Source organism: Equus caballus, chromosome 14 (assembly GCF_041296265.1).
Source record: "Equus caballus isolate H_3958 breed thoroughbred chromosome 14, TB-T2T, whole genome shotgun sequence".
In the NCBI taxonomy this organism is placed as follows: domain Eukaryota; kingdom Metazoa; phylum Chordata; class Mammalia; order Perissodactyla; family Equidae; genus Equus; species Equus caballus.
In genome coordinates, this window is record NC_091697.1 from 82,805,653 (window position 1) to 82,817,695 (window position 12,043).

At 32.5% G+C, this 12,043-nt stretch overlaps 1 protein-coding gene across 50 annotated transcripts in view; it reads right to left on the reverse strand.

Annotated features, from left to right (window-relative positions):
* Positions 1-12,043, reverse strand: part of PPIP5K2 (diphosphoinositol pentakisphosphate kinase 2) — a 67,456-nt gene that overhangs the window by 10,686 nt on the left and 44,727 nt on the right. For 8 of the 50 annotated variants that reach the window (XM_070234489.1, XM_023617914.2, XM_023617915.2 and 5 more), the window contains exons 24-30: positions 11,152-11,319; positions 8,622-8,795; positions 7,260-7,332; positions 5,560-5,679; positions 4,605-4,667; positions 2,732-2,791; positions 1,008-1,148 (exon numbers count right to left, since the gene is read on the reverse strand). In XM_070234489.1, the coding sequence (XP_070090590.1) occupies positions 1,008-1,148; positions 2,732-2,791; positions 4,605-4,667; positions 5,560-5,679; positions 7,260-7,332; positions 8,622-8,795; positions 11,152-11,319 (799 nt within the window). Of the gene's footprint in view, positions 1-1,007; positions 1,149-2,731; positions 3,427-4,604; positions 4,668-5,559; positions 5,680-7,259; positions 7,333-8,621; positions 8,796-11,151; positions 11,320-12,043 lie in introns of those variants that run through there. The other 42 variants (XM_070234514.1, XM_070234512.1, XM_023617919.2 and 39 more) reach the window with 19 other exon arrangements.

Here is a 12,043-nt window from a genome sequence, read left to right on the forward strand (position 1 = left end):
AGGGAAGAGAATAACAAGACATGAAAGTGGCTTTCATTCCAAGACCTCTAATTTTAATCTTAGGAGAAATAAATTTACAGCATTCTCCTTACAAAAACGAGAATGGTACAGAGAAAGTCTGTAGCTTTCCTAAGAGATGACTAGGACTAGCAAGACTCTTAACTCTAAGAAGAACACTCTCTCCCAAAACTAATGTTTCCTAAACTGGAAATTCTAACATGCCATAAGATCCTATAGAGCTGAAAATGACAACAGCCAGCTGACTGCTCACATCTAAAAGGGGAGCCTTGAACAATTCTCAAGACAATGTCCCTAGAATAGAGCTACACGATGCATAAACGTGTTACCCAAAAAAGTATTTTCTCAAAAAATAAACTCTGGAAAATCTGGGAATACAGGTTTCCTTACAGAAGAACCTTAGCTGTTTACATACTAATGTGACAATACCTCTCCAAAGGGAGGTGGGATAGGATACACACTTTCCAAAACATACTTAGCCACGAACCCCTTTTCTTCACACACACAAATTAACCTCTTCAGAATATTTTCTGAAGAATACCATCTGAAAAACAGTTGTCCTAATTTGCTCTCTTTAGCCAAGAGCTCTTTCTGAATCAATATGACTTACTTACCAAGAGTAGTGAGGGGATGGGCAGGTGTGCATGTGTAGGTTAATGTAGACTGATATTTTGTAATTTTTAAAAAGTTTACTATAAAATCACATACAGTAGGAACGTGAAAAAAGACTGTGACTCTCTATTATGTTGCTGACTTCTATTGCTGGGTCTTAGATTTTTTGTTTTTCTTTTCGTAAGAAAAAAGTTTTCTGGGAGTCAAGAAAAGTGGTGCATTGCATATTTCACCAAAGAATTACAAATAATATTCTTTTTCACCCCTTTCTCTCCTAAAACTCTATTCACTACCACTACTTGAGTTTATATTTTTGTAATTCTTTTTATATTCAGATAATGTCTACTGCCCCCAAATCAAATAATAATTTTTCCTACAAATTTCAGGAGTCTTCCGTGGAACTTCACTTGATGGAGAAGCAATGGAGGCAAGAAAGTCATCCACCTGCTTTAAAGACAGGGCATTGTGAAGAGTTTCTAGAGGACAAATAGATGGCACCATGGAATACAATTCAAAGCCTGGAAAAAAAACAAAAATGAGAAAAAAGTTGGATATTTAAAAATCATTATTTAGAAGGGAAGAAGACCATTACTTAGAACTGGACAGTTTAGGTCTTTTCAATCTATCACATGCAAACACACGAATCTCTGAAGTCATGACACCAGATGCTATGCAGTATGCGGTTGGAACAAGATGTGACAAAGATTTCATTTTAAACGTAATCACATAGTACAGCATGCACACAATTTCATTCTATATTTTGGTAAAATCTAAGAATAACACTTAAAGAAAACAACCTGGGGGAAAGACAGAAAAAATACAATTTTTCAGTTTTTACTTTTTAAAATCAGGTCTATTTGACAGGTGAATAAGGGGATACCAAGATGTGTCCCTGATGCCAGGATGCTAAAGGTAACTTCTTGTTGAAAAACAATTATGTAATTACGCGTGAAGAGTGATTTTAAATACTTTTCCAGTCATACCAAGGCCAACCATACTCTCTAGTGCAATCCCATAACATTCATTCATTTATGCTGAAATTAAAATTCCAAAATGTATTTCACCTACCTTTATTGAATTAACACAGTAATTCTATTGGAAATTGCTAAGCTGAGTAAAGTCAGGCCAAGTAAAAAGCAAAATACAAAATACAAATACGTTTGCATTCAACAATGGCACAAAAGTTTCATGAAACAAACCATGCTGATATGTAACACCATCAGTGAAACAAAAGCACTTAAACACAGTTTTAAAAACAAATACAATATAGGTTCTTTGCTTTTTATAAAAATTGCCTGTTCATTTAAACTTTATTCAACTGAATGGCTTTTAAAATTGCTTCATATACAACCAAAATAACAAGTCTTTCTGCATCTACTTCCAAAAATTCAAACTAATTTTCCTCCAAAGGAAATACTTTTAATATGTAAATTAAGGTTGTATATGAAATCTAATATTATTAATTAAAAAGTAAAAATTAATTAAACTCTCTTCTTCAATAGGCATCTGCTCATTTTAATACTGACTGATATTTATTTAATTTTGGGAGGAAATATTGACCCAAGAACTGCCTGAGTCTTAGCTGGAATAGGGAAACTTGGTTAAAAGAGAATCTAATCTTCCTATGAAAAGAACCAAAGGATTTACAAAACCGGTATGTTTGATTTTCAGGTACAAACCACAGCATGACAGAACATTACATATATTTAAAAAGAAAAACAAAAGACAACTAGAACCATAATAGCAGCTAAAGCACCTACGTTAAGCACTAAAGAAATTAGGCTTGCACAAGTATTGCATTTTTTTAAAGTACCAGATTCATGCAAATAAGCGCAAACCCTTTCTTTGCATTACACTAAACTTAACAATATGGTTTTTTATCCTTTCCTCAGAATATTTACAAGTCTTTTGAAACAACTATTTTCTTGCATTTGCCTGTTAGATTTTACAACAGGCAAATGACAATATAATTGAGTTCCTCTGGACTATGTTTTTTTCCATTTATCTTTAGTAAACTTTTTCTTTAATGCACAATGAAAGGGTTAGCGCAGCAATTTAAAAAGCCACCCTGCTGTTATGTTTAGAAGCTATAAAAACATACCACTGGAGCCTAGAAATTCCACAGAGGAAACGGACCAGCACCTATAGAGGTGTAGGTGTTCTGCACAGAGGCCCAGAAAATAAGGTAAAGCACTGTCAGAAGATACTTGTTTCACCATGTTCCTTGAACTAAAGATGAAGGGAGGGTAAGTCCATGATATGTGTTAAGATGGAAATAACATGAAAGTTAGGGGAAATAAAAAGTGAAAGAAAGAGTCAAATGACAATTCATAGGACAGATAAGACAACATAATATATAAAAAAAGAAAAAAGAAATCTTGAAAACCCAAAAGAAGTATTTCTAGAGTTGAAAGGAATGCATTTTACATGCATTAAGTCACACAATGAGTGGAAAATCCACATTTTTTTTAAAAGCCTAAACCAAAGGAATATAAAATTACTCTATTTTCTGTTAAATTTAACAAAAGCATTTTTGTTCTTTCGTTTTTTAGCTTCAGTAAACATAGATTTCTCCTACATAAAACTTGCAATACTGGCTATAAACACATAAGCATTCTGCACAAAAACTATAGTCAGTTTTAAACCTGCAATGTCTCTTCTGAGAATTGTGTGACTTCTGTTTTTCTTGTGACTTCAGTTTTTCTTCTAGAGGTTCTTATGCATATGGGTTCTTTAGAAGCTGCAGCTGTATCAAATAAGGATCTTTTTCTTCTTCAAAGAGTAGCATTTAAACAGCTACAATGAAGGGAAAGCACATTAAGCTTTACGGCTAAATTTTCTCTCGTGGAGGATGAGATCTTCTTACTCCACCTTCAAGAAGTATTATGAAGTGCACTGTCATTGAGCTGTGCTGTTAAAGGGTCCGGATGGGGGAGAATGACTATAAACTTGTGTCCAATCCTTTAGCTTCATAAATGCTTTTGAAAGACCCGACTTGAGTTTTTGAGAGACTTATTTGCAGTTAAAAAGAAAAAAAGTTCCAGGAATAAAAGTACCTTCAATCTGAATAAAAGCAAAAATTTGTATGTTTTCTTTTAAATTCTTTGATCTTATTATGTAAAAATGATCAGTAAATACTCCCTCTTGCCCCATAAGAACAAGCCATATGTAAAGAAGCTGTAATAATGCAACAATTCAGTTTATAAATAATGGCCACGAAACACTTTCCTGTTCAGCCTTGAAAATTCAATTTAATTGAATCAGCTTTCTAGATTTTTAACTTAGTCTTCTTCCCATCAGGATTTCTCCAAATTTTAATAAAAAGCAGTGATACCAAAAGGAATTGGTCGCTTAACAGCAAACCATACTGCCACATGAGGACAAAGTGAATGCTGGGTGAAGTTTTCAGAGTGCTCCAGATCGAGTCGGGTTTTGCTTTAGACACAGAGCCAGGGATAAAAGAATGTTACACAGTGAAATCTGCACTCCCTGCTTCCCAAGAATTTTTCAAAGATACATCTTATTTTGCTATTTGACAAGTGTGGCTCTATAACTTTGTTAAACAGCTCAATAAAATAAACGTGATCAGAAAAGAAATCAGGCATGAAAAAACATTAAAATTATTAAGAATTAAGAAGAAAATAAAGAATATCAGTTGTTATATTTTTAAAATTTGTGTAAACTGATCACTTGAGAAATTAGATGGAATTTTCAGGTGCTAATTTAGAATTAAAACTCATCATCATTGTGGTCATCTAAAAGTTTGATGAGTAGTATTAAATTACTGTGTAAATTACAGCTAAAAAAGGGAGCTGGACAGTATCAGTACTTTGGGTAAATAATACGGTGGAGTCGTATGCCAATTGAAATTAAGGACAGAGAAATGATGATACTGCATATCCCACATTTTGAAATTAAAAAAAATAAAAAAGGATGAAGCAGGGAGTATCTTTTAAAATAAAAGCAAAACGTACCATTGGTTGGGTGTCGAGCAAATGAGATAGAAAACCTTTTAACAGCAGAACCGCGTGTGGCGTCTGAGAAAGAGAAAAACAGGTACCTGAAATTCGTAACAGCTACCAAAAGAAGGACACTTAAAAAGAGGGAAAAACAAATATATAAGGAGGTTAGAATTAGGTGACATGCAGAAGGGACAATGAGAGAGGGTAATAAGCCAAATACTGGTTAGAAGAAGTAAAATGGCTTGATGATAGAGGCAGTGTTTAATGAAATATACAAAAAAAAGAAAAGCAGGATGAGCTGGCAATTCTAGTAAACCCATGTTTTACTGACTAAAGTAAATTTGTAGATACATGAGAAAAAGTTTTAAATAAAGCTAATTCTGAAAGGGCTAATAAATACACTTATTAACAAAAGGGACAAGCTTCCACGAGTCTCAAAAGACATTCTGAATATTAAAACTGAAGGTATATTAACAATGGTGAGAGCATCTCCTTCAACTAGTGATCCTAACATATTCTCATCCTAGAATTATTTTTATAAAAAATTGCCAATATGATATTTTCTTCTACTTATAAACATTCTATTCACATCATTTTATTTAGATCAATATCAGTAAGTAAAATAAGGGTTAACAATGAGCAAATGTTGAAAAGATCAAAGAAACATTTATTCTTTGTAATATAGCTTATCAACTATCTAAAAGAATACACATCATGTAGTTCTAAATTTCACATTTCAGAAAACTACTAACTGAACAAGTATCGTAAGTCTAACTACAATTAACTGTTTGATGAAACATGATTCCAAGCTGTGGATAGTAAAGCACTGATAGTCATTTAGGCAAACGGTGCTAGGATTCCACTTGAATCAGTCAGTGGCCTTAGGCTTGCCTTTGAGAAATACTGTATGTTCATGGGTGTGTGCATGGGTGTAGGTATGAATCTGTGTGTGCACGTGTGCACATACCATCTATGCAGCCAGAAGAGGTCAGCTTTTTACGATGAGTACGAGCATAATCCTGTAGGTTAGGTGCGCTTGAAGAACCCCCGAGCACCGAGGTGCTAAACAGGCCCGCACAGTGAGACCCTGATGGGAGTTAGAGAAAATACATACAACAACGGGTGTTCTTCCATTCACATTGGGAATTCATGCAGCATGCAATAACTTGGCTCTTACCACACATATTTGGCAGTGCCTTGAACAGGCTCACAATTTGCTTGTAACATCAATTTTAATACAACCACTACTACCATTTATCATATGCACAAATGGGGGTATTTAACACTGGACGAAACGTTGTCTTTGAAAAAATAACATGCCCACACAATAATTAGACATATACATATTAAAAGCATTAAAAACACTACCATAGAAATTAATTTAGGATGATAAAGGACTCTGTCAATCATTTTGCATGAGCAGACAGATGAGGTCATATAAAAAAACCTCTCCTAGCACAAATTAAGTCATATTAAATCAATATTTTTGAATGTATTTCTGTAAATGAAGAATCTTTTCTGATGCCCTTGAATTAAGAATTATCAATATATGTTATGAAATAAGGCAAATCAAAGCTTACTTATTTGTGAGAAGATCAGGTAAAAATAATTTCTTTTAGGTCATCCAGGCCTAAATCACTTTAAATTTCCAATACTTAAATGACTTAAGATCTTAAAGATCCCAGTGAAATACGTTATTTGAAAATACAACACAGCCAATATAAATTGATGCTTAATTTGTAGCAAAAGTCTTTACATCCAAGCAAAACTTTTACCACTGGGTAAGGATTAAATCAGCTTCCATGAAATACATTATGATACATGAAGGAAAGAGTAATATATATACACATATACATATTTCTGGCAAGATACTGTGGGAATATTAAAAGCTATCAACATAAGCTATATGTAATTAACTAAAGAAAGATCTTCAAGTATGTTGGCATCAATGGACAGTTCATATACTGAGTATAGAGATCATAATGCATACATAGCTGAAACATAATGAAATTTACTTATGCTTTTATTAAATCTATTTAGACAACTATTTACAGAAAATAATATGCCAGTACCTCATATAGTTTATCAACAATGAGCTTAAAACCAAATATGTTTAGAAAGGTCTTTTTCAATGTTGCTTTGTTTGAATGTTAGCCAAGAGCTAATTATATTCTATAGGTCAACAAAGGGTAACAGTACCACTGTGCATTAGTTTTGCTTTGGTTCTCCTTAAGAGATGACAGAAAATTAATATACCCAAACAGGATGTGAAACACTACCACTTACAATGTTTTTTTAATCGGAAAAGTAGGAAGTTCCTTTTTGTATGCAATAGCATATTTTCATCTTTATCAATTGGGAAAAATGAAAATTTAAACATGCTGGGATTTTAATTTATAAAATATAAGATTAAAAGCTAGAATTGGCCATTGGACTAAGTAGTTTACATTATAGGCATTCAAAGTGTTATAAAACAAAATTAAATGTTATTTCTTGTTCATTTTATCAAAACTTTATTGTATATTTCCAGTTGTATAACTCAAAATGAACATTAAATAATAACTAAAGCATAGCATTTGGTCATGCTTTCACCACTGAAGAGTTTTACATGTGTGCAAATAGTGAGTTTAAGAAGATTTGGAATACAATGTCCTTTAGACCACATACCTACAGTAGGGTTCTGCTTCTGTTCCACAAGAGTTCTTGGTGTTCGCAGGTAATTAGCATTTTCAGATACAACCTGCACAAGGAAAGCAAAATAAATGAGGTAAAACAGTAAAATAACTTCAAAAGTCATTCTTCATTTGCAGCCTGTTCCAGACAGACAAAGGTTAATAAGCTGTATGATAATTATTAGTAGAAATACATAAAACATGAAAGATCATGCAAGATCCCCTTCTGAAGGGAGTCCATTTCATATGAGGTCCTTGCAATGAAGTGGTGCGAAGCAGGCATTCAGAATGAAATATCATGTATGAAACAAGACAGATGAAACAATAGACTGATATAATTTCACTCCCTCTTAAAAGAAGCCAAATGCCCACTCTTATTAAACAGCTCCTGTATTTGAAGGGGGGAAAAAACAATCACAAACAAAAGAAAAGACAGACAGAGACTGTTGAGGTCACCATACAATTACTGATCCATGCATGGGCTTTATCAGAGTAACCTTTAAATATTCACAGCCTTAATGGATACCATAATCCCTTTTCCTATAATCAAATGCATTATATTTCCAAAAGGAAATTGCTGGAATTCTGGGAAAAGTCATGTGTAACAGCAGACCTTCCACTGTAAAAAACCAACCAACCAAACAAACAAAAAACATAGTATTTTAAGTTTCCAAATGTCATCACAGAAAGTCCTTCTGAAGCCATTTCATTCTGACCATATTTTTGTGGGCACACATACATTGCCCCCCCTTATCTTAGAGAGAGCATTAAAATATCATACAACTCAGAAACTATCATACTGTATGCATCCCTTAAATCAGACAGTTCCAGATAATGGAAAAGTGAGGGACAGAACGATCAGTATTCGATGTATCCTGCTAATTAACACAGAGCCACATCAATTTTGATATTTTAAAACACGTTCACATTCTCAGCAAATTCCAAATGGAATCTAATTTTTCAATTATGAGGGAAAAAATGATTAAATTTTCTTACCATCAAATTATGTAATTTTGTTTCTCAATGTTTTAAAGGACAACTAAGCCAAAGAAAGATTTCTGTCCTTTTTAAAAAATTTTATTAACAAGCTAAAGTTCCAGGAGTGTACAATTTATTAATTTTTAAATCCTGGATATTTAAAACCCTCCCAGTAAAAATGCTAAACACATGCAATGTAAGCGGTTTCCTTCCCTCAAATATTGTCAGATATCACAAGCATTTTTAAATGAACTCTAAATTTAAAAACAGAAGGATTTACTCTGATGTAAAATATAAGGGATTAGATGTCCTCAAAGACAGCTGTTTGTTGCTCTGAATGCGGGGAGGAAAAATGTTTAATGAAGTAAAGTTTAAAAACCTGTTGCCATGAGCCAAAAATACTGGATGTGAAAGCCAATGATTTGGGGGAGACAGGGGAAGAAGTGATTTGTTCCCCTGATCTGCGTCTTCGACGCCCAGTACCCACACCACTGGTATAATGCAGCCAGGTACCAGTACCCTCTGGGCTAGACACACTCAGGGGGCTCTCTTCCTGGAAGTGAGAAAAGGGGGCAAAAAAAAAAAAAAAAAAAAAAAAAAGCAGAGCATGCAAAGTTAGATACAACAGAGCCAAATGATCAGAAAGAAAAAAAAATACAGTTTGTTTGCATTTGCTTATCAATTTTTTAAAAAAACTATTAAACAGTAATTTGGGAGCTAACTATTTCAATATTTGAGAAATTGATAGGAATGACATAAATCTAATTATATGTGCTAATAATTATGAGAATTACCTTATTATCTTAAATATACAAAATATTTATACTGCTTAATAGTTGTCCCTTCTCTCTTAAAACCGGAAAGATTTTAACAATTTTCTATCTTAGCAATTTTTTAAATATGGAAAATATTTTGTTTAATTTTAGATATTCAAAAGGCTTTGTGCGATATTGAGTAAACTTTTCAATCCAAAGCACTAAAGAATCGTGCAAACAGTTGAAGAGATTTCAATGTATATAACAGAAAAGAAAATCTGTCTGCCAGACATAAAAAAAAAATTAGAGATCATAAGATGGATTCAAATTGCACTTGTTTACACTTCCAAGCTATCTACTTGTTTATCCCCTCCAAAGATTATTTATAGAGTTCAATAGGCAAAACATGCAGCAAACATTCTCATTTTCCATGTTTGCATGTTCAGGTTTCAGACAGTGAGGACAGAGTAAAATCTACTTGCACAAAATGAAGAGAATAGTCTTTTTCTCTGTGTGTCTTTTGGAAGTACAAACTTCTGATATCCATGGAGATGGTGGACGCTGGAAAAAGTCTTCAAGGTTTTACTTGAATAATTTACCTTATGGAAGTAAAAGTTTAGCATGGCATAGAAATAATCTCTTGAACGCAACTATTTAAGTATTTATGAGAAAAAAGTTTATAAATGTGTTCTGCGTTTTAAGAGTTAAGAAAGGGCAGTGATTTTGTTGAAGATTTTACAAATACAGATGAGTTGCAAAATGAAGACTCAATACATTTGGCTCTATCAGTGTTATAGGCTTTTTGGAGAACAGAAGAAGGTTTAATGGTGAAATTCTGAACAATTTGATTAATTAATCACAGATTGCTTTGTTCAACGACATCAAAATCACTGCCCTCACACAAATGGTAGTTTAGGTTATATTAATATGTCATTTCCTGATTTTCTGAAATTAAAGATACCTGAACATAACCCCATGTTTTTCATTTTTAAATTAAGCTATAACAGAAGAAATAATCCCCAATTCTACAGTTGTTAATCATCCTCTTTTATAATTTAAAATATCTATCATGTTCACAGGAACACTAATTAGTATACAATTTCCATTATAAAATTACAACAATCTATTTTATTTATGGATGTTTCCATATATATAATTATCAAATTGGGGCACATATATATTTGGAATTTGAGAATCATTAGGCACTTATGTTTGTACAATTTGGGGCTATAGAAATGAGCATAATTCTTTGTTGTTTATACTCTTACTCACCAACTGCTGGATAATGTTATAACTAACTCTTAAGACTTGGCATATTTAATTATCAACAAAAAATATTTTTCTAGCATAAAAATTGATGGTTCTTTCTATCTTAAAGTTAAATTCTTTCTTTATACTTTTAACTTGAGCATTTAGAAAACATTTATAAGCACTGAACTCAATCAGTGCTGGGAGAATCATACTATAGAGAATATAAATAACCCAAAATAAAGGTATTTAAAGTATAAAAATGTACACAGATGTTAAAGATTTACTTAACAAGCTTCATTCCAACTATTCAACTTTCCTTTTAAACATTATTTTAGTAGTTATTTAAATGTTATTCTATTAGTGAACATAAGAATTAGCATGTAATTTAACTGTAGATCACAATACAAAGGTAAATTTTTCAACTATATCATCACATTTTCGAATTCCTATACTGACTTCTGCCATCAGGCTAACAACTTAGAATTTCATAGTGTGAGCTACAGTGCGACTGGAACCAGCTGTTGCTGAAGCACCTCCGGCGATTCTTCTCTACTTTAACCAAAAACTATTCCTGATCCATTAAATCAGACTTTCAAAAAAGTTCTTTATTAGAATAACCTAAAGTGACAAGACAAAAAAATTGGATCAATTCTTAGAAAGGCCTTATTTTACAATTTCTATTCCATTTTGTTATGAAAACTATACATAAAGCTCCAAATTCTAAAAACTAATCTCTATATTTTCTAACTATCTCTATATTTTTTAAAATTTGAAAAACAAAGTTGACAATTAAAAATCTGGTACGTTCCCAAACTCCTTAATTAAAGCTGTATTTTCTTTTCTGTTTTATTAAAATATAGTTAGTTTACTTTATGAAAAACATGCGCTCACATATACACGTACTTCATTTGTAGCCATCTTCCTAGATCTTGGAAGTGGAGACTTCCTGTGTATATGAATTGGCTCTGATACCATAGGTTTGAACAATATCACAGCTCGATCAACCTCATCTTTTTTAGAAGTATGTGGTTCGTCATCATTATCAATTTTAAAAGATCTCCTGCCTTCATTCTGTGGGCAAAGAACACAACATATAAAATTCAGGTAAAATAACAATCTCTTCTGATGGACAAATTCAACCATCAATTGGTATAGTCACTTGAACTACATATCCAAGTTTGTTTATTCAAATGAATATTAAGTGAATTCTTACAATAGCCCAGTATTATTCTGAATATTTTGGGACAGATGATAGAGTTCTCAACTTCAAGAAATACATATACTCTATGGAGAAATTAAACAATAAAATGACAATAAAAAGCCATTAAAAAAAAGTGCTTAATTAAATTTCATCAAATGCCCAAATAAATAAGCAATAATAATAAATGCCAGCAAGAAACGTAGAGCTCAGTTTTGTTACACAGGAATGAACCCGAGCACAAAGTAAAACGGCATCTGAATTTATAAATTTTAGAGTGTTTAAATTCTATTCCAAATATTTCTAACAAACGTGATGACTGCATACATAAATAACAATCATTTGACGACTCACTAAACATTTAATGAGTGTGTACCACATGCCAGGACACACATGAATAAGACACAATCCTAGACTGCAAGGATCTCACACTATGGTAGAGGAGATAGAAAACTTAAAAAAACTTATACCCTTCTATAATAGAATGGATAAACTGGGGCATAGTCATACAATAAAACACATATTTTAAAGCAGTAAGAATGGACGAACGAAAACTAAATAAAATTACATCAATGAATCTCCCACACATAACATTAG